At 37.0% G+C, this 27811-nt stretch overlaps 1 protein-coding gene across 2 annotated transcripts in view; it reads left to right on the forward strand.

Moving 5' to 3' along the window:
* LOC131545438 (nephrocystin-4-like) overlaps positions 1-27811 on the forward strand; it is a 171558-nt gene that overhangs the window by 49590 nt on the left and 94157 nt on the right. For both annotated transcript variants that reach the window (XM_058784249.1, XM_058784250.1), the window contains exons 7-8: positions 14509-14702; positions 17738-17852. In XM_058784249.1, coding sequence (XP_058640232.1) covers positions 14509-14702; positions 17738-17852 — 309 coding nt within the window. The remainder of the gene's footprint in view (positions 1-14508; positions 14703-17737; positions 17853-27811) is intronic.

Consider the following 27811-nt stretch of genomic DNA (forward strand, 5'->3'; position numbering starts at 1 on the left):
CACACTCTCTCAGTGTGGGCACATACACACACACACACACACACACACACACACACACTCACAATCTCTTTTAAAGCCTGAAATATGATATATAACTGCATTCATTCTGCTCTTTCTGAAGGCATGCTGGGATGCTCATAAGCATAATAAGCGAGTTTATCACAGACTGCATGTTCCTTCTGATTATTATTTTTATGTTATTTTTTGTTATTTTATGGATTTATTTATTTAGTTCCAAGTATTATTTCAAATTGATTTCCGAATGCTTTATTTCTTATTATTTTAGTAAATATTATGTAAACTATGTGTAAACTATGTGTTATTTGCTATCTTTAAATAAAATAGTGTGATATTGTATAGGTTTATATCGGCTTTATATTGGCTATCAGCCACCCTGCTCTCTAAGATATTGCAGAGGCCTTCAAAAATCCATAACGGTTGACCACTAATTCATACTGTGCATTATAGTATTGTGAAAAATGTAGGGATGCACGATATTGGATTTTTGTTGATTCTGATATGCCAATATTTTTCAACTCATTTTGGCCGATAGCCGATGCCGATACCGATATATTTCCTTTCATTTGGAAACATCAAGTCTCTCCTGTGCAGAGATTATCAACAGAATTTTTACAGAAACTTGCTTGTTAGAATCAAATAAACAATAAATGAAGTTCTTTTATAATGAGAGTACACTGAAAGCTGAAAATAACTATACATCAACTATAAATCAGTCACTGCATTTTTTCCAGACAAATGCAATGGTAACTTTAACATTTCATTTGGAGATTTAACATTTTTATTTAACAGCTTTATTTAATCAGAAACTCTGATTAACTCTGATTACAGGTAGGCCAGCAGCAACCCCTAAGTTAATAAAACTACTTACTGGAGGGGTATTAGGACTTGGGGGAGGCTGCCGCTGCTGCACGCTCTAGTGACTGTTGACTTTCTTGCACAAATAATGCATTATTCTCAAATTAAATGCGGCGATCTGAAACAATGAATCTAATTACCATTCAGGCAAAAGTTCGCTTCAATAATGACCACTCTGCTGATGTGATCTTATCGCTAGCACATCTGGGTGCACATAAGGGTTAAGGTCATTGCACACTGAGTCCGAAAATTTCGTCCGTCATAAAAAATTCGGATCGGGTTCGTTTTTTTTTTTTTTGCGTTTTTCGCATCTATGGCAAGCATTTTGAGGGGTGTTTTGACAGTTCAGAGCCACCGTACAAGCGAATGCCAAAATCCAGAATGGCGATTGTCAAGTTCATCCACTTCGCCTCACAGCACAAAGCATTGTCTGTATATAGATCCTTGCACACTGAGTTCACAGAAATTGGTGGTGATCTTTTTAATATGTGGCTCTAGTATCGCCAGAAAAGCATCAAACTGAGCCACTAACATCCTGAAGTAAACTTTGAATCGCCCGTTTTTTTTCGCAACAGATTAATTAATACGCATCGGACACAGTGTGCAAGGTTTCTGTGTGTGACGAATTTTTAGGATTACGAATACGAAAAAACGCATACGAAAATTTCGGACTCAGTGTGCAATGACCTTTTATTCCTCTTTTATTCCTCTTATTTTTTTATATTGGGCCAATGCTGATGTTTACATTTTAAGCTATTATCGGTTGATTCCGATATCATTCCGATAATATTGTGCATCCCTAGAAAAATGTTTAAAAAAATTTAATATAGGCCATTTATCAGTTGTCAGCCATAACATGAAAATTTTGTTAATCAGTTTTGTCCATAATCATAATATTAGTGCATGCATAGTTATTAAAAAAAACTACACACGTGCACACAGGCACACATAGCACATATGAGTACAACTATTCCATAAATAGTATTATAAAGATAAGGAAACAGGCAGCCATTTTCCGGTTATTCAATATAACCTGTGGTACTTTATCTTAATCTGCAGGTGTATTGCTATAACTCAGTCCCTCCTGGTGCTTTCGTAGGGGCTTCAGCGTTAACAAAGGATCCCTGTGTCTCTCTGCCGTAAGCAATGTTCTTCTCAATGCTCTGATTTGCTGGATTTCATGGATTTCAACTTCATTCATTCTGTGTCGTGCTGTGTTTCTAACTCTGTCTTACAGTTTTCCCAGGGTGTCTGATGGAGAGCTACTTTAGTGGGACAATGTGTTATATGTGATATGTGACGTATTAACACCCTAATACTGATTTCAAGCAACCTTTGTGACGTACATGCACATTTTAATTCCTCTGACAAGCTTCAAACTAAATTGGGGAAGAAGTGTTCACATCTGCATTCATGATTGCAGTCACTGTTTTTCATGTAAAGTCTACAACCAAAAGTATTTTGAGATAAACATCTGAAATTTGAACCATCAGAATATGTTGAAATTTGAATATAAAACACACACATACTAAAACACATTTTAGCAATTGTATAGCAACGCTGTGGGAGCAACCTGAAAGTTTTGCTTAAGTTATGCATGGCCACAGTATTCAGGTCTTCATGAGTAGGCATCATTTTAAACTATTAATTTCTTCCGGTGTAAAACATTTAGTGGAAATCATTACTATGCACCTTTAAGGGTTAATAGTAATTGTCTCTTGGTTCTTTAGGCATTCACACATCATTTTAGTTATGTCACTGATTATACCCTGGATAATTCTCTTTTTATTCCCAGCTCTTTCGCAAGTCATTTGTCAATAAATCCCAATAAATTTTATTGTAAATTTTATGAAAGCCATTAAATGTCTATTATGTGGGTAGAGCCGCAGTGCAGATTCAAATTAATATTAGGAAGCTCGTCTTTGTTCTCTGACTTACCCTTGACTCTGAGTTCTTTTGACCACATTGCCGTCTCACAGAAGTCAATAGCTTAGTCAGACCCTTTTATAATTTTCAAAGAACTGAAGACTTGCTGACCAAAGAACTCTTTTGTGCCAGAGTTATGTAAATTGTTCATGTTCCCCTGCAACTCTGTAAGTATAGTTTGCTGCCACAGTAATGTAATTGATTTATTGATTAGAGGAACTAATGCCTGCGTCACTATGTGACGGATTTTGACATGTTAATAAATTTTGATGTCCACATATTTGTAAATGTGATTTACATTTTGATAGATTTTTTTCATTCATAAATAATACTTTATGTTTGTCATTATCTATATCTATAAATTATGTATTCATTTTTATTAAAGTGACAGCCCAGTTAATTATTAATTTTTTAATTTGGTTTAAATTCATGTTTTTTGCATGATTAAAATTGGTCACTCCTCAACAGACAAAACAATGATGCTTTTTCCTTCGATAATCGGCCCACTGGTATTAAATATATGCTGATTGCACTCCACATTTATGCCACCCCTGAAATAACATGCTCTCTATTCATTTCATCTGCTCACTACAAAGAAATAACCTTCAGAAACCAATTTTATTTTTCAGGGGGAAAAAAACCCAACCTCAATTCTTGAGTCTGAATGGGACGATGACCCTCACCCCTACAGAGCTTGTATTTTCTTGCTGCTATTATTCCTGTATTTGGTTTAAATGACCTTCCCAATCACTAGCCTGAACCAGACTATTCAACACACAGCAGTTTCTATAAAATCAATTTGCTGGCCCGCATTTCGTCTTCTATACCTCTTGTTAGTAGAATTGTTAGTTCTTTTGTTCATATTGGTGACAGTTGATCTTGAGTATTGTCAAAGTGAAAGTACTACTTGCAAAAGTCCTACTTTTGTTATTTGAATGGCCTTTGTAGCGACCTTTATTGTTGTAAAATATTACAGTATCAAGACTGAGGTGAAATAAGAGAAGAGTCAGTTGTCATTTTACGCCATGGCACTGTGATCCAACCCACACATCCGTGAGTTAAATAAGTGATATTCTTTTAGAAAGCATTGAAGTCTTTCATGAAGATTCAAAGCAACTGTTTCTATTTTTAAGTCCTCTGTTCTGATTCCACCGTCAAAAACATCAAAGACATTTTGGTTTGAGGCTGAATTTGCTGCTTGTGATGCCAATGGGAATGCGTCTATTCCCTGCAAACTAAAATCCAAAAAAATTATAAATCAAGAAATAAATACAGAACTCTGGGAGCGAGGGGACTTAACCAGCACTCTTTTTGCGTGTCTACTTGATCTTCCAAACTGAAATGCCTCAGTGTGAGACAACCACATAAACAGATGCAAAATAAAAACAGCCATTATGGGTTTTTTTTTTCTTTTACTTTGACATTGAGTCTGAGAATAAACTTTTGCGCGTTCCATATAAGCCTCTCATCTTTTGTGCATTTTGTTCAATTCAAAGTAATATTCCTCCATCCTTGTCTCCGGCCTTGTCTGTTAAAGGGCCTGTTGTCATGGCCGCTGGGCTAGATGAGGCGTGACCCACGGAGTCCAGAAATTTCACAGATGAGAAACAGAGGCCAATGAAAGAGGATGAGCTTTGTCATTACTGTGAGATACACTGTGCTGCATTCATCACTCAGAAAAGATTCTCCTCCCTCGCTTTCCTTCTCCTTCAGTCTCTCTCTCTCACTCAGTTGCTCTCTTTGCTCTGTGAAGCTGGAAATGGGGTATGATTTAACTTCAGGCCATTTCATTGTTCCCTTTAAGCTTCTTAGCTCTAAAATATTCATATTTTGGGCACAGGAAGCAAAATCTCTGACAGCACAGAGAGCAGACAAGGAGGAGAGTGAGAGGGAAAAAAAGGACAAGAGTATGAAACAGAAATAAGATATTTCTGTAGCCGATGTGTTTAGATAAGCTGCAGACAGGCTCGTTTTCTATGCTTATCTCTTTCGCTTTATCCTTCTCTGCTTTTCTGTCTCTTTCCCGGCTTTCTGTCCATCAGTCACGTCTTTTTAAAGTAATAGTTCACCCAAATATGAAAATACCGTCATTATTTACTCACCCTCATGTCGATCCAATCTTATGGGACTTTCTGTCGAAATTTCCATATAATGGAGGTGAATGAGGATTGGGCCTGTCAAGCTTCAAAATGACAGTATTGTAAAAGTGATCCAAAAAACTGCTAAAGTAATACGATAGGTTTGTTAGGAACAGACTCACATTTTTCACTGAATATCTTGACATCAGCCCCAGCTTTTAGTAGTAGTGTAGTAGTGGCGTACAGTTGAACAAAACATTTTTTTAGTTAAAGGGGTAATATGACGTTGCTAAAAAGAACATTATTTTGTGTATTTGGTGTAATGCAATGTGTTTATGCGGTTTAAGGTTCAAAAAACACATTATTTTCCACATACTGTACATTATTGTTGCTCCTCTATGCTCCGCCTTTCTGAAACGCGTCGATTTTTACAAAGCTCATCGTTCTGAAAAGTGAGGCGTGCTCTGATTGGCCAGTTATCCAGTGCGTTGTGATTGGCCGAATACCTCAAGTGTGAGACGGAAATGTTATGCCCCTTACTGTATTGTGATGGCGTGTCCCGGCACGATGACACAAAAACAATAAAACCCATTATAAACTAGGCATTTGTTGAATCCAGTGGGGACATAATTACTGATTATAATGACTTATACTGTGTTTTTACGCGTCGTGTTGCATCGCGCCACGTAAACATTACCATGTCTGCATTTGTGATCGGAGAAACGACAAACAACAAGCACTACTCTACACTGCTCAGAACTTGCGTTTGAATTGTCAGTGGCAAATTCTTTAAATAAGAAAACGTACTTGCAGGCTGCGAGTCAGAAGCGCCAGACTCTCCTTGCAAAGTTGGAATTGCCCCACTTTATAGAAACAGTCTTTGAGCACAGCTGGCAGGTTACTCCCAGGTTCAGGAAATAGTCCTCTGTAAAATGCGCTGCACACATTCTAATATTTGGGTTGAACTTTTCTGGAACAGTGTTGTAAATACAACTTAACCACTGATTTCTAGTTGTGTCCTCTTTTGGAAGCCCAAACAAAGTACCCTTGCTTTCGCAACGAAACACAGCGTCTCCAGCATGGCGCAGGCGGCAGCAACAATACTACAGCGAGAATAAAAATTACGCCCCCTTTCTTTGCGTATACATTTGGCCGGTGTTTTGCAAATCTTCCCACACCGTGATGCAGACATGTGGGGGCGTGTTTGAATGAGCCGTTTTAGGAGGGCGTTGTCGAATCTTACATTTTATTAAGAATATCTCTTTGGTTTTGAGACTTTAGTCTTTGTAACTTCTGGGATCTTATCTATGCATGAACAGCTTGTAACACTCCAAAGAGAAAGGAAAACTTGAAATCGCATCATATGACCCCTTTAATTATTTTCAATGAATCAGCTGATTTAGTTCACGAAACTGGTCTGAATGATTTGTTCTCAAAACTGATTCTTGAATGAGTTCAACTCACTGACTCACTGTTAATTGCTCATGGAGATCAGTAAATAACTGATTATCAGTCTGTTTACAGACTACAAATACATTACTATTCAAAGTAATGATCAGTAAGAATTTTATCTGGCCAGAATGCATCAAGTTAATCAAAAGTTAGTAAAGACATTTATATTTCTATTTAATAGAAATTGTTCTTTTGAACTTTGTTCATCCAAGAATCCTGAAATGTTTTCAACATTGATAATATTAAGAAATGTCGCCAATCAGCATATTAGAATGATTTCTGAGGATCATGTGACACTGAAGACTGGAGAAATGGCTGCTGAAAATTCAGCTTTGCCATCGCAGGAAATAATTACATTTAAAATAGAAAACATCTGTTTTAAATTGTACTAATATTTCACAATATTACTGTTTTTACTGTATTTCTGATCAAATAAATGTGGCCTTATTGAGCATAAGAGACTTCTTTCAAAAACACAAAATTCTTACCAACTTTTGAACAGTAGTGTAGTTCATAAACAAAGCTTGACAGCTCCAATGCCTATTTATTGCCTTTTTGTGTTCCTGCTTTGTCATTCAGGTTTGGAATTACATGCAGTTGTGCAAATAAAAAAAGGGGGATGAACTGTCTCTTTAAGTCTGTAATGCAGTGCACTCTATGCCTGTTTGTGTTTTAAAGTGGAATCCATTGTGGGGTTCTGTGTCAAACCATATTGCACTAATTATACATCATTATATTGTTATCAACTTGTTGCAGTGAGCTGGTGTGTATGCTGATTCTGACACACATACGTCGCTTGTCGTTCTCTAGGGATTTAATTGGCAGTGATATACAGTACATACACACACACACACACACACACACACACACGCACAAAGCTCATTTGATTGGATTTAAGCCATGGTGACATATACTTGTCTCATCACTGTGTGGTTAGTAGCTCAGCTTCTTGCTTGCTAAATTAGTTTTCAAATGGAAAGTAGTGACACAAATAACAAAGTATTTATTAAGACAAATGAAACCCTAATCAGACACAATGGATAAAGAGAAAAGTGTAACTCTTACCGAAGGCATATTGAGATACTTTGATTTTTAGAGACTGTTAAATCTGTAAATTTGATAAGTATAATAAAGTATTTTGTTTTATTTTTTATGTAAGTTTTGTTGAATATATCTAATTTAGAGTAAAATTATACAGTACCATTCCAAATGTTTTGAAAGAAATTAATACATTTATTCATTAAATCGATCAAAAGTGATATAAAAAATCAGACTTTTACATTATTACAAAAAATGAAAATTCAGCTTTGCCATCGCAGGAATATTTGACAATTTAAAAGTAATAAAACAGAAAACATATATGCAGCTTTGATCATCAGTAGATTTCTTTTAAAAACATTAAAAATCTTACCTCCAAACTTTTGGTAGTGTAAATATCATGACAAGTATTCTTTCTCATGCAAATATTGGTCAATCAAAAATCCTTTGTGAACACGCTGAGAAAAAAATTTAGATTTATGAAATCTGTGCGTGGAGCTCACAGGCGGTATCACAGTATTATTATTATTATTTTTTTCTTCATCTGCACATTATTTGCAAATTTGCACTCAAATAATAATTTGTGTTTTCTTCTGGTTAGATGCTAACTGTGTTTCATTAACTCCATATTTGCATGATTACAATGACATTAATGTAACCATAACCTGGAGGTGAGGAGGCAATATTTTCCATGACCTGAAGTTTTAATCCCTGTGTTCCTCAAAGCAGGACTGTTAATTCCTACATAAATGTGTTCTGTCTGTCCTGGAGAGCCTGTAAGCTGCCCACCGACCTTTCACAGTCACGCAATCGAACACTGCACAGGGCTGCACCACCTGAGGGCTTTGTGTTACATGTATTTGCTGAAAACAGGCACATCGCTACGTGATTTAATTACTTAATTATCTCTCTCGACTAAGAACACTTTTGTTCGTGAAAACAGGCATAGACTTTTTCATTGCTGAAACAAATAATAGCTGAATATACAGTCTCTGGAGTACTGTCTCTCTCTGCTTGTTGCACTGCAGCGTTATACAATATTCTTCCAGGTAATTGGACCTCAGATTTGTCATGTCGCCCACAAGTGATTTGAGACTGTTGACCAAATATAAAGTCTTGGAAGGCAGCAAAAATGGGTGTACCTCACAGGGCCACAACTGCAGACAAGTCAGAAAAGTTGTTGATCAGTATCTGCTTTTTAATGACCAGTTTGTACATATTGGTGCCTTGGTGCCATATCGACACACATCTTTTTCTTCTTATTGTTTAAAACACTTGTGCAGCTTAATATTTTTATGGAAGCTGTGATACATTTTTTTATGAAGTTTTCTGACGAATAGATAGTTCAAAGGAACAGCATTTAGTTTAGTAACAAGGTAAGTGTTTTGCTGTCATTTGCTGTAGTTCTAGAATAAATGTGAACGTGCATTCATTCATTTCACTCGCAAAAAAAACTGATTCAGTATTCCTCAAAATGAATAAAAACTGTGAAATGCAACTCAGAATATGACGCAAACTTGTAGTAATTAAATGCTAAATAACACAAATATCCTTTGTGTATTTAGTCCTATTGTATTAACCAATGTCTTTGCTGCTGACCTTCAATGATCCAATTCAACCATACTAATAAGCAAAAATTACATTAAACATTTGTGCTTCTTTTTTTATTGCTGAAGTGTGTTGAACTTTCTTCTTTCTACTTTTCCTTCAGCCTGAGGCTTATTCATTTCACTTTTGGTGTGAAAGGGCTTTTACGTTTGCCAAAAATATAACTTTTTTTTTTATATTAAAAACAAACAAACAAGCCCTGCCAAGATTTAAAAAGTAAAGCAAAAGTAACGTAATACATTACTATGCATAAAAAGTAACTAGTTACTTTTTCTGGGAGTAATGCAATATTGTACTTTCCCCAGCACTGTTAATGACTAATAACTTGAGATTTACATGTTATTTAATATTTTTGTGTGCACACTGATAAATTGCATTTGTGAAATTTCATTTTCTATTTAAACACAAAGATAAGATGGAAACACAAGGTACAGTTCATCCAAAAATTTTAACTCAGTAATCATTTAAAGTCATTCTTAACATGTTTGATTCTCTTTGTATAATAATCAGTGAATAAAGACTTAAATTGAAGTGTCTTTCTCACGCAGACCTATTGTGTGTATTTAGAAAACTATATTTCTGTCAGGACCACTATCGTCAAAATGACAGATACTTAGCATTAATGTACTTAATGATATTTAAGTGTAACATTCAAGATAAAGGAGTCTGATTCAGCAAGGAATATTAGAAAGCCAAGTCTTGACTGTGTGAAAGGAGGAGTTGGGGATGGAGGAAGGTAATTTGCTCCTGAGCAAGCGGATAAAGCTGCTGATTAATACTGAATAGAGCTTATATGTGACCCTGGACCACAAAACCAGTCATAAGGGTCAATTAGGATTTTAAGAACATATTTACATCATCTTAAAGCTGAATAAATTATCTTTCCATTGATGTATGGTTTGTTAGGATAGGACCATATTTGGCCGAGATACAACTATTTGAAAATCTGGAATCTGAGGGTGCAAAAAAAATCTAAATATTGAGAAAATCACCTTTAAAGTTGTCCAAATGAAGTTCTTAGCAATGCATATTACTAATCAAAAATTAGTTTTTGATATATTTATGGTAGGAAATTTACAAAATATCTTCATGGAACATGATTTTTGGCATAAAAGAAAAATTAATAATTTTTGACCCATACAGTGTATTTTTGGATATTGCTACAAATATACCCCAGCGACTTAAGACTGGTTTTGTGGTCCAGGGTCACATATAGGAATGCCGCGATAAGTGTCGTATTCCTATAGGTAGATGTGATCAGCTGAGAATCAGCTGATGCAAGCTTGACTCACGTGACCTGCCAGAACTAACGCTAATGCTTAATTTTTGTAGCCTGACTGCTTCTGGCAACCGTTCATTTTCTTGTATGCAAAAAGAACGGCTTGAACATATTGATAAACTTCTACTTTTGTGTTTCACGGAAGAGAGAAAGTCATACTGTTTTGGAGCAACATAAGGGTGAGTAAAAGATGACAGAAAAAGATTCATTTCTGGGTAAACTTAGCTTTGTGCTTAAACGGCCAATGGCATTTTACAGAAGAACATTTAGTCTCAATGTATTTCTTGCACAAAATCGTAAAATTAAATGTACCCCACAAGTCATCATTCACATCTTTATCACTGGCAAGAACCCATCAGACTCATGGAAATGCACAGATCTGACCTATTAAGCTGTGAACCGGGCACAAAATTGCATTACATCCACTTAAAGGAAGAATTCAAAGGTACTCTGATGGTCGCTGCAGTAGCTGGGTGATTCACAGCATAAAGTGGGATACGCGTGGACTACTTCTTGTAGGCCTGCATATAAAACACTGCACACAATTGATATGCTAATTGGAGGAGCGGTGAGTGGGAGGCCTGAGCAGATAGATGTGACTCTCACCCTGAGGAGAAGTGAGAAAGAAAAGCTGTTAGTCCCATACCTTCTTTTACAGATCCTCTGTAATGCTGCAATTAATAACATCTGACTGCTGCTGCCACACTGTCTCAGAGCCAATGCATCTTCCAAACACCAGGTGTCTGCCAAGAGTCGCCACACAATGGCAGCAGGCTGTCGTATAATTGATGTGTTATTGTAAACATGTCTGGACATTGACTTACAGAGACAGCTGCTGGACTCGGAGTCGCACCCTAAATATTTAGCAACTGGTGACAGTTTTTGGAGGCTGGGGTGCAAGTACCTGTGATGGTTTGTTATGTATCGGGAAGGGACACTGAATCAGTGCTGGGGGCAACTAACTGAAACTGCTAATCTAACTATGCTTTTCAGTATAGTGAGCATAGTTCATAAGTAGTTCAATTTTCAAAACAGTGTAGCTATATTTTAACAAGCTACTTTTTCCAGCAAGTGTAATATTATTATTATTTTCAGCTAGTTGACCCTTCACCAGGAGTTTGATTGACAGGTGATTTGACCAGTAATAATGCCGAATCTGCAATTTTGTCTGACAAACAAACCAGACAGGAGAGTAGGTTAACGTCATGGGTGTAGGGTTTAATATGTAAATAATTTAACTTAGCTCAAAGGGAATCATTTATGATTTTATAGGGAATTTGAACAGAATCACTGTTTGTGGCTGATCACCGAGTCGGCCGGCGATTCACTGAACGAGCTGTATAACATTAATTCTGCACTGGATATTCAAATCCAAAATATAGTGAAAACACTATTAATAAGCACAGTAACAAGATCAGCAGATTAAGACATTAACTTGTAAGCACAAAACACAAGATACTTCTCTTTTCAATATAAATAAGACTTTATTTATATAAACCTAAGACATAAACTAATCTAACACATGAACACACGCATTCACACATTTACACATTCACACGTTGCAGAAAGAGAGAAAGGATGAGTTTAGAGAATGAGAATGTGAAATCCCAAGTTTATAGCAATATGTGCTATTGCATAGACCTGAACAACCATCGATCACTTAATTAACCCTCGCACTGAGTTTCTCAATGAGGCTAAAATTTATATTAAATGCACCAGCTCAGTTAGAATCTGAAGGTTACTTGCTTGCGTTGCCTTTGTGTTACAGGGATTCCCTTCTGTCGTCGTCGTTGCAGGAAAGGGGTTTTCCTGAGTTGGTGATTGGCTGGAAGTTCAGTAGTCTTTGAAGTGATGTCTTGGGTAGCCAATGGTTGGGCGTTGGCTGAGGATGGTTTTGGAGTCAGTTGCTGGCTAAAGTTTGAAGCGGGTGCAGTCGGAGCTGGACTTTGCGGCAAACTTAACTTTTGAACACGAGACTCAATGGAAAGAAAAGAAACTAAAGTAAAAAGAATAAAATGAGTAACGAGACTAGGTGGTTTTTCTTCTCATTGTGGTAGCAGCTGGCGTGCAGGCCGAAGCACGCTGGAATGGCGCTCAAAGAGCAGCGTCAAAACACTGAGAGAAGCTGGATTTGAAGAAGAGCGCAGAAGAGAGAAGGGAAGATTTGATGGTGTCCTGAGTTTTTAAACTCGGCTTCTGGACACATCCCATTTGGTGTCTTGACCAATTAGATAGGCTATTTTCTTAGCTAGGGTTGTTCCTTCCATCTTAAATCAGCATGTTATCAGTCACATGGTCCGAATTTTACACACTCTTGCAAAGTATACTTTTGGATGTGATTTCTATAACCAGAATATGATACATTTGACAAAGAATCAATTGGAAGAAACGTTTCAAGCTAGAATAGTCAAACTCATACATACCAAACACGAATAAACCTTAAAGTCATTCAATACTTATTAAAAATACATACATAATATGTGCTTAAAACATTATTGTCTAATGTGTGGGTTACATACATAATAATATGCATAGAAATGTCCTTTTAAGATGATTTTATGTGCATATGAAAAAGAAAGTCTCTGTGTAGTTCTGTGGAGACCAAAAGACATGTTCTTATTTCAGTCTGGTTCTTTGTCTTCTATGTGTGGGGGAAAAGTCAATCTAAAGAAGCTCGTGATTTCTCTTGTGGAACACATGTGATGGCCATCTCTTTGACCATTAATCTTGATTATTTGCCCCAAATTTGACTATCTCCTTCCTGCGTTGGACTTATCAATAAGTGTTCTTTTGTCTTAATGTTGCAAGCTGTTCTGGAAGAAGCTTGTTGGTTAGGCTTCCTTCAGAGGTCGGAGCTAGGAATCTGATTTATGACGTTGTCCTGTTTTCTTGGGGCCTCTCTGGAATTTTGGCTCCTCATGTTTCGATGTTCTGATCGAATCTTAGTTTGTCTGACTCGTTCTGACCCTACATGGGCTTGAACTTGAAAAGTGGTGTGTAATTACGTCTTTCTGCAGTTGAAAAAAGATACCTTCTGAAGTTAATTCATTTTTGCGAAGGGTCAATTAAGCACGGCTTTTGTCAGTTTAGTGAATCTATTCATTCAGATGATTCATGTAAATGAACTGGTTCATGAATTGGTTCAGAATTGTTTGTAATTCATTTTTTTTTTAGGTTAACACTTTACAAGGGTTCCACTTGGTTAATATTAGTTAACTGTATTAGTTAACATGAACTATCAATAAAAAATGCTTCTAAAGCATTTATTAATCTTAGCTGATGTCAATTGCAATATTTACTAATGCGTTGTTATTTAAATATATTTTAATATTTAATGGATGTTTAATGTTAAAATTAATTCTTTAATGATATTTAATAATATTTAAATTTAATATTTAATATATTTAATGTACCTGAGCTAACATGAACTAATAAAGAACAAAGATTAATAACTACTATAATAAAATGTATTGCTCTCTATGTTAGTCAATGCATTGTGTGTTAACAACTAGTGTTACCATATTTAGTTAAATGTAGATTAACCAAAATAATATCATGTTGTTTGGGAAATTACATCTTCAAAGAAGCTTCCCCAATACAAAAAGTGCTCAATTTAAAAGCCTGATTAGGCCTTGTGGTGTGTCTGAACTAGAGATCAAGCGAAATGCTGCACAAAATGGTAAATTTATTTAAAATAAAGTTGTGAGGAGCAGGATTTTGGACCTATGAGAGTTGACATTGGGCGGAGCTATTATGCAACATAAAAACAGAGAAATATAATCTATTCAGCTGACACACTGTTTTCATTATTGTCACTTTATTACATTTTGTCATCTCAGAGCATATTGCAACATTGAAAAGGCAATTAAATCTGTGGAAATGAAATTAATCCCAATATTTTCCTCATGGTTTCATTCTCTGTATATTTTCCCATAAGTTCCACACTCTCTGCTTACCAGAGAAATGCCATTCAGATTCAGTCCCGAGGATAGAATGGATCAATAGAGCTTACATGCCCCTCTCACTTTCCAGCACAGAGTCGTCGTAACTGTGCAGCTTTCAAACAGAATCCACATGTTCCATTCCCATACTTCCTCTGAGGATTATATGCGAACAGACCCTGCCAAACACGCTCCAATCTGTGGCAAAACATACATGGAATTCCTCTCACGTGTCTGTGTACACAAACACATGTTCCTGTAGTTATGCATAAACGTCTGTTGATCAGAACATGTGTGTTTTTCTGATCAGAACAGGGGTGCGGAGGGACGCTCGGTTGTGGTGCAGGAGCGCAGGCTGCTGGTTGGGGTCCATAACGGTTGGGGTTGGGTGGAGAAGCCTCATGTGTTGGTGCTGGAACGTGAGGCCGGAGGGAGCGAAGCAGCCAGGGCTCGTGGAGCCAGCGCAGGCAGCAGCTTCAGGCAGACCTCCACGGACAAACTCAGGTGGATACTCGGCCCATCTGGCCTACTAATTTACCCTAATTCTAAGAAATGTTGCCATACTTCCATAGACCCTGCTTCTAGTTACACCTACTTTTTTCTTTTACCAAATATCATGGACCTTTAATTATCTATGTTTCTTTTCTTCTGCATGCAACTATAATGGTCATAATTATCAAACTACTGTCTATGCAAAATATCATTGATTGATCTATGTCTCCTTGGCTGTACTAGATGTTCTGATAATCTAATACACTCATTTTTTGAAGAATGTTCATGCTGATTTTGCAATGTGGGTGCTATTAGGCTCCAAAACTGACATAAAACAACATAAAAGTGATTTGCACATAATATTTTGTCACCTAAGTTTTCTAAAGCCATACTATAGCTTTCTTTGGGGAACAAATTGGAATTTTTCTTTTCATTTAAATCATTTAATTATTTATATCATTCAATTTAAATATATTTAATTTAACAAGAACAATAAATGTAACAATAAATCAAGATATTTATAATTGAATTTTTAAAATCTCTAACATCTAATTTGCGCATGCATATTTTCAAAGTTAGCTTGTCAAGACTCATCACGAAGGCTGCTTGTATTTGATCAAGCATTTTGAATTATTACATTAATAATAAAATAAACATTAGTAAATTTTCTTAAAAATTATTAAGCAGCCATTGCTCCAGTCTTCAGTATCACATGATCTTTCAGAAATCATTCTAATATGCTGATTTGGTGCTCAAGAAACATTTCGTGTTATTATTAATGTTGAAAGCAGCTCAATTTTTTTGTGGAATCCATATTTTCACAGCATTTATTTGAAATAGAAATGTTTTGTATCTTTACTGCAACCGAAAAAAAAAAAAAAAACGTGCTACCCTAAACATTTGAGTGGTAGTGTATGCAAACATCTTCAATTTCTGTATGAGCCATGCATGAAGCTATTTTATTCATAACACTTGAAATATAGTGCACAACTCATATGGATTACTGTTATGCTTATTCCTTTTTAGATCTGGTTCTTTTATTCTTTCTTTGTAAAGAAACACAGAAGCTTTGAGGTTTTTCAAAACATCTTATTTTGTATTCCACCCAAGAACAAAAGCATTTCTGTTGAGCTCAGACTTTTCATTTTTGGGTGAATTATTCCTTTAATATAAACACTGTCAGAGAGTTCCAGTGTCGCTCCATGGCCTCCTCCAGTTTAATGCTCCATCTGTCCTGTTTCAGTGACTTGAACTCTCAAAGCCACACTGGTTGTCCTCCCCAGTGCTTACCCAGCAGAGATCCCCTCGTCCTCACCTCACCTCATTGGTTTTTGTCCAAGTTCCATCTCTTTTTCAACACAGTCCTTATCAAATATGGATTTTTAGGGTGATTTACACACTTACTCACTGGATGTTAAATATTTTAAAAGCATCTTTTCCAGAAAGTATTAAAAACAGTTCCGCTTTCTAAATTAAGGTTTCTCGTGTCTTCACTCTTCGTTTAATTAAAATGCTGATAAGCCGTCAACGCAAATGAGAAATGAGGGTTTGATTGTTGATGTCTGCTTCACTCCATCTGCTGTGAAAAAAAGAGCACCGCCCCCCACCACCACAGAGTCACTGCCATGTGAGATCTCGCAGAACAAGTCACAAGCACCGTTCATGTGCGGTGAGAGAAAGAGGTCTATAATTACCCAATGAGAGAAATTAGGTGTCTGAGAGAGTGGAGCATCACATTCTGCCCTTTTATAAGAGAGAGAAATTGGGTGTAATTATGGAGAGGTTAGCACTAAAAACTTATGCTGCATGTTCTTAACAACACTGCTGTGATGACGGCAGCGAATGTGTCTATGAGAGCGTGTGAAAACCCGTCAAGAATGATGCAAACGATCTGACGCCGACCTGCCAGTTCCTAGATGAGATGTTGACATGAAACCCGTGCCTGGAATTTCAACACCTTGTAGTAACACTGTCTGAAATAAACTTTTTTTTTTTTGAGTCCTGTTTCAACTTCATAACTTTGTTCTTTGTCTTCCTGTATGGAAAAAGCGATGTGAACTTCATTTTGAAGTTGTAATATTTTTTTTGATGCTGTGTACTTTTCCTCTGTAGTCTGTACCTGCTTATGTAATAATCTGCAATCATTTTTAAAGGCTTTTTTGAGATTGGGAATCAGACTATAAGAACTATAATATGATGATTACAGAATGCGTCATAGCAAAAACAAAACAAATAATGAAATATAAATGCAATTTGAGCGACTTACAATGTTAGAACGATAATAGTTTCATTCTAATGTTGCACAAGCATCAAACTCAGAAGAGAGAAACAAACTTTTGTTAGCTTAAAACTTTTAGTTCCTGCTAAATTGCTGTTCTTTCTTCTTCAGCTCTGTATGAGTTTCCAAACCCCATTTGTCAAGTTAATGTGGCAGAGCTGTTTTCTTCCTAGAATTTGAATTTCTCGAATTTCTTTAATTGCATAAATTAAATTGCATTTACAGTTCCAGTCAGCACAAATGTTTTAATGTTTTTGAAACAAGTATCTATTGCTCGTTAAAGCTGCATTTACAGTATTTGATCAAAAATGCTAAAAAAAAAAAAAGCAGTAGAATTGTGAAATACTGTTTTTAATTTTTCAATAAATATTTCTTGTTATTTTTATTATATGCCGAAAACACTTGTGCTGCTTAATATTTTTTGTTGAAAAAAAAGAAATTAAAAAATACTAGCCCCAAACTTTTGAATTGTATGAATGTGTATACATCTCGATTAATAGCTGGAAAAATCCATGATTTTTCCAGCTATTAAAGTATATATGCTATATGCCCCCAGTATATATGCTAATCCTGTATAGGGCTTTGCAATGCACGATGGGATTGTGCTTTCCAAACTCATAAAGCGTTGAACTGAGACACCTATGTTAATGAATGTCACTTGACTAGTTGTGTTTTTGGGTCAGTGTGGGTGTGTAGGTTCATTACACAAGAATCCATGCCGAGCTGTGATATTTCGGTGATCTCACACTCTTCTTTCTGCCTCCTGCAGTGATGGACTGTCTCTTCGTGGCAGTGTGGAGCTCAAAATGATGAGGGACGTGGCTTTCAGCATCGTCTTCCAACTCCAGTATGTTTTCTCTTGTCCACTGGCTGGAGATGGGCGGGTGAGTCATATGCTAATGATGCACCTCTCAACATTCTTTCTCGATTTCACTCAGGTGAATATAATACTGTATGAGGAGTGAAAATCTTGTTTAATGGTACTTTCACTATTTTTTTTCCTAAAAAGACATTTTAGGAATTTTGCTTATGAAACAGTTCCAAAAATAATTTGGGAGGACCAGACTGTTTACTTCTGTTTACCTGCACTCTGTAGGCACAGAATCACTAGCAGCTGTTGAAATGTGTGGGAGGAAGTTTCCCTGGATTGATCAGCCCACTCTGAAATATAACGTTTTTTTTTTTTTAAACTCCTGGCCCTGACCTTGGTATGTCTGTAAATTTCAGCCAGGATATTTGGGATGATATTGTATTAGTCGAGGGCACCAAAATATGATTTTTATTTCCTGACCTGCCTTGGAGAAACTGCACTAATGAGTCCTGAGACCCTTGTCAGTTATACATTATGAACACATTCATCATCATTTCCATCATCATACACATGCTCTTCATAATATTAAATCAGTCTTTTCAGGCTGTTAAGTTTATATGATGGGGTGGGATCGGGAAAGGTCCTCCAGCCGGGATTCGAACTCCGGACACCTGTAGTGCAAAGGCGCTATATGTCGGCGTGCTGCCCCCGAGGCTATTGGCGCTGACTTTGTTGCTCCCTTGAATGTGTACTTAAGTGCAAAGATGATTGTTATTTTGCTAAGTAGAATGTGGACATTTTTGTAATATGAAAACATATATATATATATATAGTCATGGCCAAAAATATTGGCACCCTTGGTAAATATGATCAAAGAAGGCTGTGAAAATTAATCTGCATTGCTAATTCTTTTGATCTTTTATTTTAAAAATTCTCAAAAATCTAACCTTTCATTGGATAATAAGAATTTAAAATGGGGGGAAATATCATTATGAAATAAATGTTTTTCTCTAATACACATTGGCCACAATTAACGGCACCGTTTTATTGAATACTTTTTGAAACCTCCATTTGCCAGTTTAACAGCTCTAAATTTTCTCCTATAATGCCTGATGAGGTTAGAGAACACCTGACAAGAGATCAGAGACCATTCCTTCATTCAGAATCACTCCAGACCCTTTAGATTCCCAGCTCCATGTTGGTGCTTCTTCTCTTCAGTTCACCACTCATTTTCTATAGGGTTCAGGTCAGAGGACTGGAATGGCCATAGCAGAAGCTTGGTTTTGCGCTCAGTGACCCATTTTTGTGTTGTTTTTAAGGTTTGTGTTTGGATTATTGTATGGTTGGAAGATCCAAAAAGGCTCATTATAAGATTTCTAACAGAGTCAGTCACTTATTGATTTTTTTATCTTTTGGCATTTGATAGAATCCATGATGCCATGTGTCTAAACAAGATGTCCAGGACCTCCAGCAGAAATATAGGCCCACAACATCAAAAATACAGCAGTATATTTCATTGTACACATGGGGTACTCTTTATCCCTGTGTGCACCAAACCCATCTTGAGTGTTTGCTGCTAAAAAGCTTATTTTTTAGGTTCATCTGACCATAGAAGCCAGTCCCATTTGAAGTTCCAGTCGTGTCTGATAACTGAATATGCTTGAGCTTGTTTTTGGATGAGCTAGGAGAATTTTTCTTGAAACCCTCCCAAACAACATGTGGTGATGTAGGTGCTGTTTGACCATTTTTGTTTTCTGACCCCGAGACTCAACTATTTTCTGCAATTCTCCAGCTGTGGTCCTTGGAGAGTCTTTAGCCACTCAAACTCTCCTCCTCACCGTGCATTACACGTCCTCTTCCAGGCGGTTTCGTAACATTTTATGTTGATTGGAAATTCTTAATTATTGCCCTGATGGTGGAAATGGGAATTTTCACTGCTCTAGCTCTTTTCTTAAAGCCACTTCACTAATTTGTGAAGCTCAATTATCTTTTGCTGCACATCAGAAATATATTCTTTGGTTTTTCTCATTGTGATGGATGATTATGGGAATTTGGGCTTTGTTTTCCCTCCTTTTTATATTTCTGTGAAACAGGAAGCCATGGCTGGATAATTTCATGTTCATAATCACCCTGGAGTGCTCAAAATTGTGAACATGAATGGGAACATACTTCAGAGATATTTTATTCATAAGAATTTCTAGGGTGCCAATAATAGTGTCGAACGTGTATTTGAGAAAAACATTTGTTTTATAATGATATTTCCCCCCATTTTAAATTTGTATTATCCAATGAAAGTTTAGATTTGTGTGAACTGTTTTAAATTAAAGATAAAAAGGATAAACAATGCAGTTAAATTTTCATAGCCTTCTTTGATCATATTTTATATTTGATCATATTTGAAAATGTCTAATATTAACCATTTTGAATGTGCGTTTTACAAATAATGGACATAAACAATATAAAATTTGCAGTTAGTGACTGCCTTGTTGCATCACAACATTAGATACAGTAGTTGTCATTAGATATAGTAGTTTAGAAAGTATGAGACCTCCAGTCCAGTGGAGTCCAGTGAACTTCTGCGACAAGACCCAAGTACTGTACCCCCGAGTCCGCAGGGATGGAGGAGAGTTTGCCTTTTCTGTTTAGAGCTCTTTCTAATTGAGAATGGATCTGAGAGATAACTCTCTCTGTCACACTCTCACTCTTTCGCTTTCTTCCCTCGCTTATCTCACTCCCTCCCTCTCTCTCTCTCTCTCTCTCTCTCTCTCTCTCTCGAGTATTGCCATGTCTCTCATTGCCTCTCCCTGAGGAAATTAAACAGCTATCCTTGACCAGACATTCTCAGTAAATAAACATATTGGGTGGGGGGGAAGAGATCGGGGGGGTAAAAAAAAAGGGAATCTCAGGTTCCAGGCAGCAAGCACAGAAGCAATCCAATCAGGCTTTATTCTTCCTCCCGGACCCCCGTCCTCTCGTTTCTTTGCTCAGGGCTCTGGTTCAATCTTAACACCCTCAGGATTAGCCCCCTCTAATGAAATGACACAAATGTGCCTCTTTAGTCTATCTAGAACGGTCTCAGCACACACACGGTTGTCTGAAAACCCAATACGTCTCCAGGGTGCTTGTTTTTCTCTGCCAGGCAACACAGAAGGTTTTTAAAAACACTTGTCTTTACTGTTAAGTCATGAGAGATATTCCGCCAATTACATGTGTGGGCGGAATCGCCAAAGCGCTCTATGGGACGGACGGTCTTCGTGACCAGCAATATAATTTTCCACCTGCGAGGGTTAAAGTGTCGCCAATTAAAGCTTGTCAGAAAACAAGACGCAGTTCCGTAGGCATGTTAAATGCTAAACACTCGCTATCTGGACTGAAAATGCTAGTTTCTAAAATGCTGGCTTAATTGGAACTGAGAACTCCTCACCATTTCAAATTGTTCACGAAAATGAAATTTTCAAGTAATTATATGCGAGTGCAAAGCTTTTTTGGAAAGCGAGAATTTTTTCGAGCTGTCGAGGCTGCTGGTTGAAGAGACATGCAGTGTTGGACAAGTATCGCCTCACATGATCTGCAGTCTCAAACTGTGCTGAGTTTGAGGTTAAAATAGGAAATTCGAGAGAGAGTGTGTGTGTGTGTGTGTGTAAATTCCTAATGACGTTTGAGATGGCGTGTGTGAGCAAGAGAGGGAAGACAGACAGGGAGAGAGAGGGAGACAGACAGAGAGGGATGGAGTAATTGCGTTATAGGTGTATTTATAGAGCGTGTTGAAGGAAGGTGTCTGGAAAGTCATCATAGTGACTAATAAAGGTGGGACGAGACTCGACCTCCTGAAGATAGAATGACCTGCCTTGCAGCGGCATTAAAGAGAAAGATTTTTCTTTACATTTTAACAGCTAATGGGTTGAGAACATAGGCTTTTCTCACCTCTGGTGTGTCCTAGATTGTTTGTAATTAATACTTCATTCTGATTAGTTCTTAATTCATCTCTGAAATACTTCATTCTGATTAGTCAATCGTTACCTGCAGTCATATTTTTATATAATGGCTTTTAAACTGTATATTTGATCGTTGTCCCAGGTAACTGATAGTTTTGTATCTCTTGTAAACTCTGTGGTCTTTCTTGAAATAATTGAAATAAGTTCAAGCTCAAATTCATATTTAATGTCCATTTATTTGTTCGTAGCAAGCAGAATAATGTACTATCTTTTGTTATTTGTCCTTAGCATTATCATTATCACTTGGTCTTTAATAAGTAAGTGCTAACACTGTCATTATCATAATTTTTATTAATAATAATGTATATAATTTTTATGTATTGTCTGAGACCACATTGAACAAAACATATTAAATTTAATTTAAAACTAGAAATAAAGTCTGAGGATTTTGAAATATTTATGTTAACTTGAACAAAAACAAAAAAAAGATGAATTTAATGATGATTTGGCATTCTCAAATCATCATTAAAACGAAGGAAGTACATATCAAATACTGAAATTTTAAACTGATGCTCTATAAAATAAGTCAAATATGCAGTCTTAGATTCATTAATATATATTTAGGATTTATGTTGTATATAAAAACTTAATAATTTATAAATATGAATGATTTATATACGGTATATTATTTAGGTAGCATGAAAGTTAGATTAGTTTAGAGCTTCTAAATTATTTAAATATTTATAATTAATTTACATTTGTCCTCAATGTAATGATTATGTTTGTTTACGATAATAACCATAAAACAACCATTAAAAAATTATAATGCTCTTTCTCCTTCCTCTGTGATCTACAGGTGTGCTACTTTTCTGCATGGGTGCACTGTGATTCCCTATTAATCGGTTTATAATGGATCATGATGGCCTTAATGCTGTTTATTTTTTCCTTTCTCCTGGAGTCATAAGACATAACAGATCCTACGTTTACTGTTTCACCAGTAGGTGGAGCTGTGTAACTCATAAACAGGCTTAGAAAGAGAGCTGAGTGTACACAGTGTTGCAATCATACTGTGTTGACCACTATTTACTGCACCTCATCTCTGTCTAATTGCTCTCGTAATATGGTCTGATAGATTTGCTGAATGGAGCAACATAAAGTCGGCGACTAATTAACAAATCGACTACAAAACAGACTGCAGTACCTCACTTTCAAAGGACGTTTCCTAGAGCTCCAAAACTCTGTCTGGCAGGCTCAGACTTAAGTTTGAGGAATTCTGAAGTGACTGTTTCATGCTTGTGTTCTGGTTCTTTTACTCTTTCCTTCATAGGGTTCGGTGGACTGGTACTCTCATCCTTATCAATATGCTCATGGAGAAAGTAAAAGAATAAAAGAGCTGAAAGAAAAAAACTAGAGGGATGACAGTGAGAAAGACTCTTTGGCAAGTAGAAAAGGAAAGTTGAAATGTGTATGTGAGAGGGATATAAACTCAAGCAGCTCTGTGAACCTCTTCCCATGCAGCTAGATAGGGAGACTGAGGGCCGAAATCACAGTTGTGCATTGATATTTCAAAACCCTGAACCTCCCACGGTGCATCTTAACCAGCTGCAAAATGTGCTGAAAATGCACTGCGCCTTGAGCATTTAAATTAAGTTATTGTCATTGTTTTCTTTGCAGAAGATACATGGCAGGTTGTGGCATCCTTCACAAACTGGCAGTCAAAACCAGCCTGCAAGGTGGGGAATTGCGCTGTGTAAAATAGCATTTTTGGGGGGTGTTTGTGTTGTTTTATCATATTCTCATAAGTCTTTTACTGAAACAAATGCTAAAACAGCATTGACATGTAGCATGTGCAGATAGACAGTGCTATCAGAGAAATCAGTTCAATCAGTCAGTTCCCGCTGAGGAACTTTGGTGTAGTGTACTTTAGATGAGAGAGAGAGAGAGAGAGAGAGAGAGAGGAAAGATTGAGTATGGGTGAGACTGACAGAGAGAGAGAGAGAGAGAGAGAGAGAAATATGAACTGCTCACTTGGCATGATCCGGTTTGACTCAGCACAAAGAGACTTGTAGTACTAAATCTCAAGCACCAGAGAATCTCAATCACCCAAACCTCTGACCTAAAAACACCATCTCTATAATCTTTCTTTCTGCAAAATTTTCTGTGCTTTAGTAACCTACAGGTGCTGGTCATATAATTAGAATATCATCAAAAAGTTGATTTATTTCACTAATTCCATTCAAAAAGTGAAACTTGTATATTATATTCATTCATTACACACAGACTGATATATTTCAAATTAGAGCTTACAGCTCATGAAAGTCAAAAATCAGTATCTCAAAATATTAGAATATTACTTAAGACCAATACAAAGAAAGGATTTTTAGAAATCTTGGTCAACTGAAAAGTATGAAAATGAAAAGTATGAGCATGTACAGCACTCGATACTTAGTTGGGGCTCCTTTTGCCTGAATTACTGCAGCAATGCGGCGTGGCATGGAGTCGATCAGTCTGTGGCACTGCTCAGGTGTTATGAGAGCCCAGGTTGCTCTGATAGTGGCCTTCAGCTCATCTGCATTGTTGGGTCTGGTGTCTCTCATCTTCCTCTTGACAATACCCCATAGATTCTCTATGGGGTTCAGGTCAGGCGAGTTTGCTGGCCAATCAAGCACAGTAACACTATGGTCATTGAACCAGCTTTTGGTACCTTTGGCAGTGTGGGCAGGTGCCAAGTCCTGCTGGAAAATGAAATCAGCATCTCCATAAAGCTTGTCAACAGAAGGAAGCATGAAGTGCTCTAAAATTTCCTGGTAGATGGCTGCGTTGACTGTGGACATCAGAAAACACAGTGGACCAACACCAGCAGATGACATGGCAGCCCAAATCATCACTGACTGTGGAAACGTCACACTGGACTTCAAGCAACATGGATTCTGTGCCTCTTCACTCTTCCTTCAGACTCTGGGACCTTGATTTCCAAATGAAATGCAAAATTTACTTTCATCTGAAAAGAGGACTTTGGACCACTGAGCAACAGTCCAGTTCTTTTTCTCCACAGCCCAGGTAAGATGCTTGGTAGCCCTTTTCCTGAAGACGTCTGAGCGTGGTGACTCTTGATGCACTGACTCCAGCTTCAGTTCTCTCCTTGTGAAGCTCTCCCAAGTGTTTGAATCGACTTTGCTTGACTGTATTCTCAAGCTTGCGGTCATCCCTGTTGCTTGTGCACCTTTTCCTACCCAAATTCTTCCTTCCAGTCAACTTTGCATTTAATATGCTTTGATACAGCACTCTGTAAACAGCCACACCTTTCAGTAATGACCTTCTGTGACTTACCCTCTTTGTGGAGGGTGTCAATGTTCGTCTTCTGGATCATTGCCAAGTCAGCAGTCTTCCCCATTATTGTGGTTTCAAAGAACAAGAGATACCCAGAATTTATACTGTAGGGATGGTCATTTATTCAAACTCAAATGTAAATATTCTAATATTTTGAGATACTGATTTTTGACTTTCATGAGCTGTAAGCTCTAATCATCAAAATTAAAAGAAATAAACATTTGAAATATATCAGTCTGTGTGTAATGAATGAATATAATATACAAGTTTCACTTTTTGAATGGAATTAGTGAAATAAATCAACTTTTTGATGATATTCTAATTATATGACCAGCACCTGTATATATAAAATTCCTTTCTAAAAATCCTCATCAAGATTAGCTGATTGACACGAGAGTTGGTAGTTTCATTAAGAGCAGGCTTGGGCTGTCACCATCATGACATTTCTGACTGATGATTAAATAGTTGTAAATGAATGAATTAAAGCCATTTCATTTGTACATGTTTCGACATTTGTTAATTCTAAGTATAAATGTATTTTTAAAATTATTTTATACTTTTTTTTTATGGAACTCAGTCAACCATTATATTATATTACATTACATTACATTATATTGATATGTTTAATTTATATAGCGCCTTTCCCAGGCTGAAGGACGCTTTTCAAAAGTATTAATATAATAGACAGATATTTCACATAGTTAGACAGTCAATTCAGACAGTCAATTAATTGGACAGAAGACATTTGCCCAGTCCAGAAACAAAATTGCATATGATGATACAGATACGTGTAACAAAAATATTTTGAGAAAGCATTACAACTGGTAGTACAGGAGTTGGAAAGTGTCTAAAGAAACATAATTATGACTGGTAGTATGAGTAAAAAAGTAGGTTTATAGTAAATTCAGAGAGTAAGGTTGTCCTCAGTGCCAGTGGGAGTCATGACAGAAAGGCTCGTTTCCACTGAGCGGTACTGTTCGGTACTGTACGGTACGGTACGCAATTATTTCCGTTTCCACTGTCAGAAGTTGTGAATGGTACCAAAAAAAAGCAAACTGTACCGTACCACTTTTTTGGTACCCTTCCATTGGGGTAACTAGCACAGCAAAGGGTACCAAAAGAGTGGAGCTAAACTCACTGCAGAAGTTGATTTGGTTAACTAGAATCGTCACTTTTGCGTGATACAAGGGGATAAAACTCCTTCAGCGTTCCGCTCTGCTGTCCGCGAGTGTTGGGCTTATTTACATCAGAGTGCGCAAACACAAAAAATTATAAGTGTATTTTATCATTTTATATTTTCACACAGACAATAGGCGTTTCTCAATATGCGTTCTTGTCTGTTCTTGTGGACTTGTGAAACGTCATTGCCCAAAAACCCGCGTAATTTTCTAAATATACTGTTATTGTGTCATGAAATGTAGTTTTAAGAGTTTTTCAGGCGAGAATGTAATTGTTTAAAACTCAAATCTGTGGTTTATTTATAAAGATAGCGCCTATTTGAAAATTTGCTATGCCGATTTCGGCGCTCCATGCGATCACCGGGAGCTCAGTGCTCATGTGTCCGCCTAGAGCAGCCTTAGCTCGGCTAGTCCTTCTGACATTTGCGGCTGGCTCTGATTTCTCTGTGATTAAACATGAGATACAATTCGTTTTGGGTAGGCTATATTTAACAGGTATTCGTGGTCTCATGGATCTATGATTTTTTCCTGGTCATATCGTTTTGGCTGAGCACAAATGTTTTTTATATATTTATTTTGAACTTTACCGTAGAACTGCGCTGACCTGTAGCATACGTTTGACTGAATTGTTTGCTTTTGTCTTTATTTCCTCTTATATAAGCCTCTTATACTTTGTACTTATACTTTTATAATGGCTATTATTGTTCATTAAAACTGACATTTAACAAAAAGAGGCAGAGTTGTGCTTATTGTCGCGCTTTATCGTCGATCACTACTTTCCGGCATACACCACGCCTACCAAGTAAGGGTACTACTGGCAGTGGAAACGCAAGCCTAATCAGGGTTACCCGTACCGAATCGTACTGTACTTGGAAACTTGGAAACAGGAGCCCTCTCTGGGCTTGACGTGGGAACAGGAGCCCTCTCTGGGCTGGACGTGGGAACAGGAGCCCTCTCTGGACTGGACGTGGGAACAGGAGCATCTCTGGGCTTGACGTGGGAACAGGAGCCCTCTCTCAACTCTGGTCAGGGGCTGGAGCCATCTCTCGACTCTGGTCTGGGGCTAGAGCCATCTCTCGACTCCGGTCAGGGGCTAGAGCCATCTCTCAACTCTGGTCAGGGGCTAGAGGCGACACTGGGGTGGAAACAGGGGCTGGAGCCAACAGTCTCTTCCTTTGCATTCTCCTTTTTTGGGTTGGAGAACAGGAACAGAACGAGAATAATTAGGGGAACAGCGGTGAATCAAATGAAACTCAATGGGAAAAGGAACAGGAAGAACCATATATGGGCACAATGAAACAATGGGAGAAAAACTGGGTCACGGAGAGCACATTGGTAGAAAAACACAACATCACAGGAACACAGGACTGACAGTATGTATGTATTTATTTATTTATATAATAAGGACTAAATAAATTTAGAATTTGACAATAACATAACTTAGCATAAAGGGTTTTATGTATTTATTTATATAACAAGGACTAAATAAATACATTTGGTATTTGACAATAACATAACTTGGCATAAAGGGTTTTATTTATTTATATAACAAGGACAAAATAAATACTGTACATTTTGCATTTGACAAT

Source organism: Onychostoma macrolepis, chromosome 08 (genome assembly GCF_012432095.1).
Source record: "Onychostoma macrolepis isolate SWU-2019 chromosome 08, ASM1243209v1, whole genome shotgun sequence".
In the NCBI taxonomy this organism is placed as follows: Eukaryota; Metazoa; Chordata; class Actinopteri; order Cypriniformes; family Cyprinidae; genus Onychostoma; species Onychostoma macrolepis.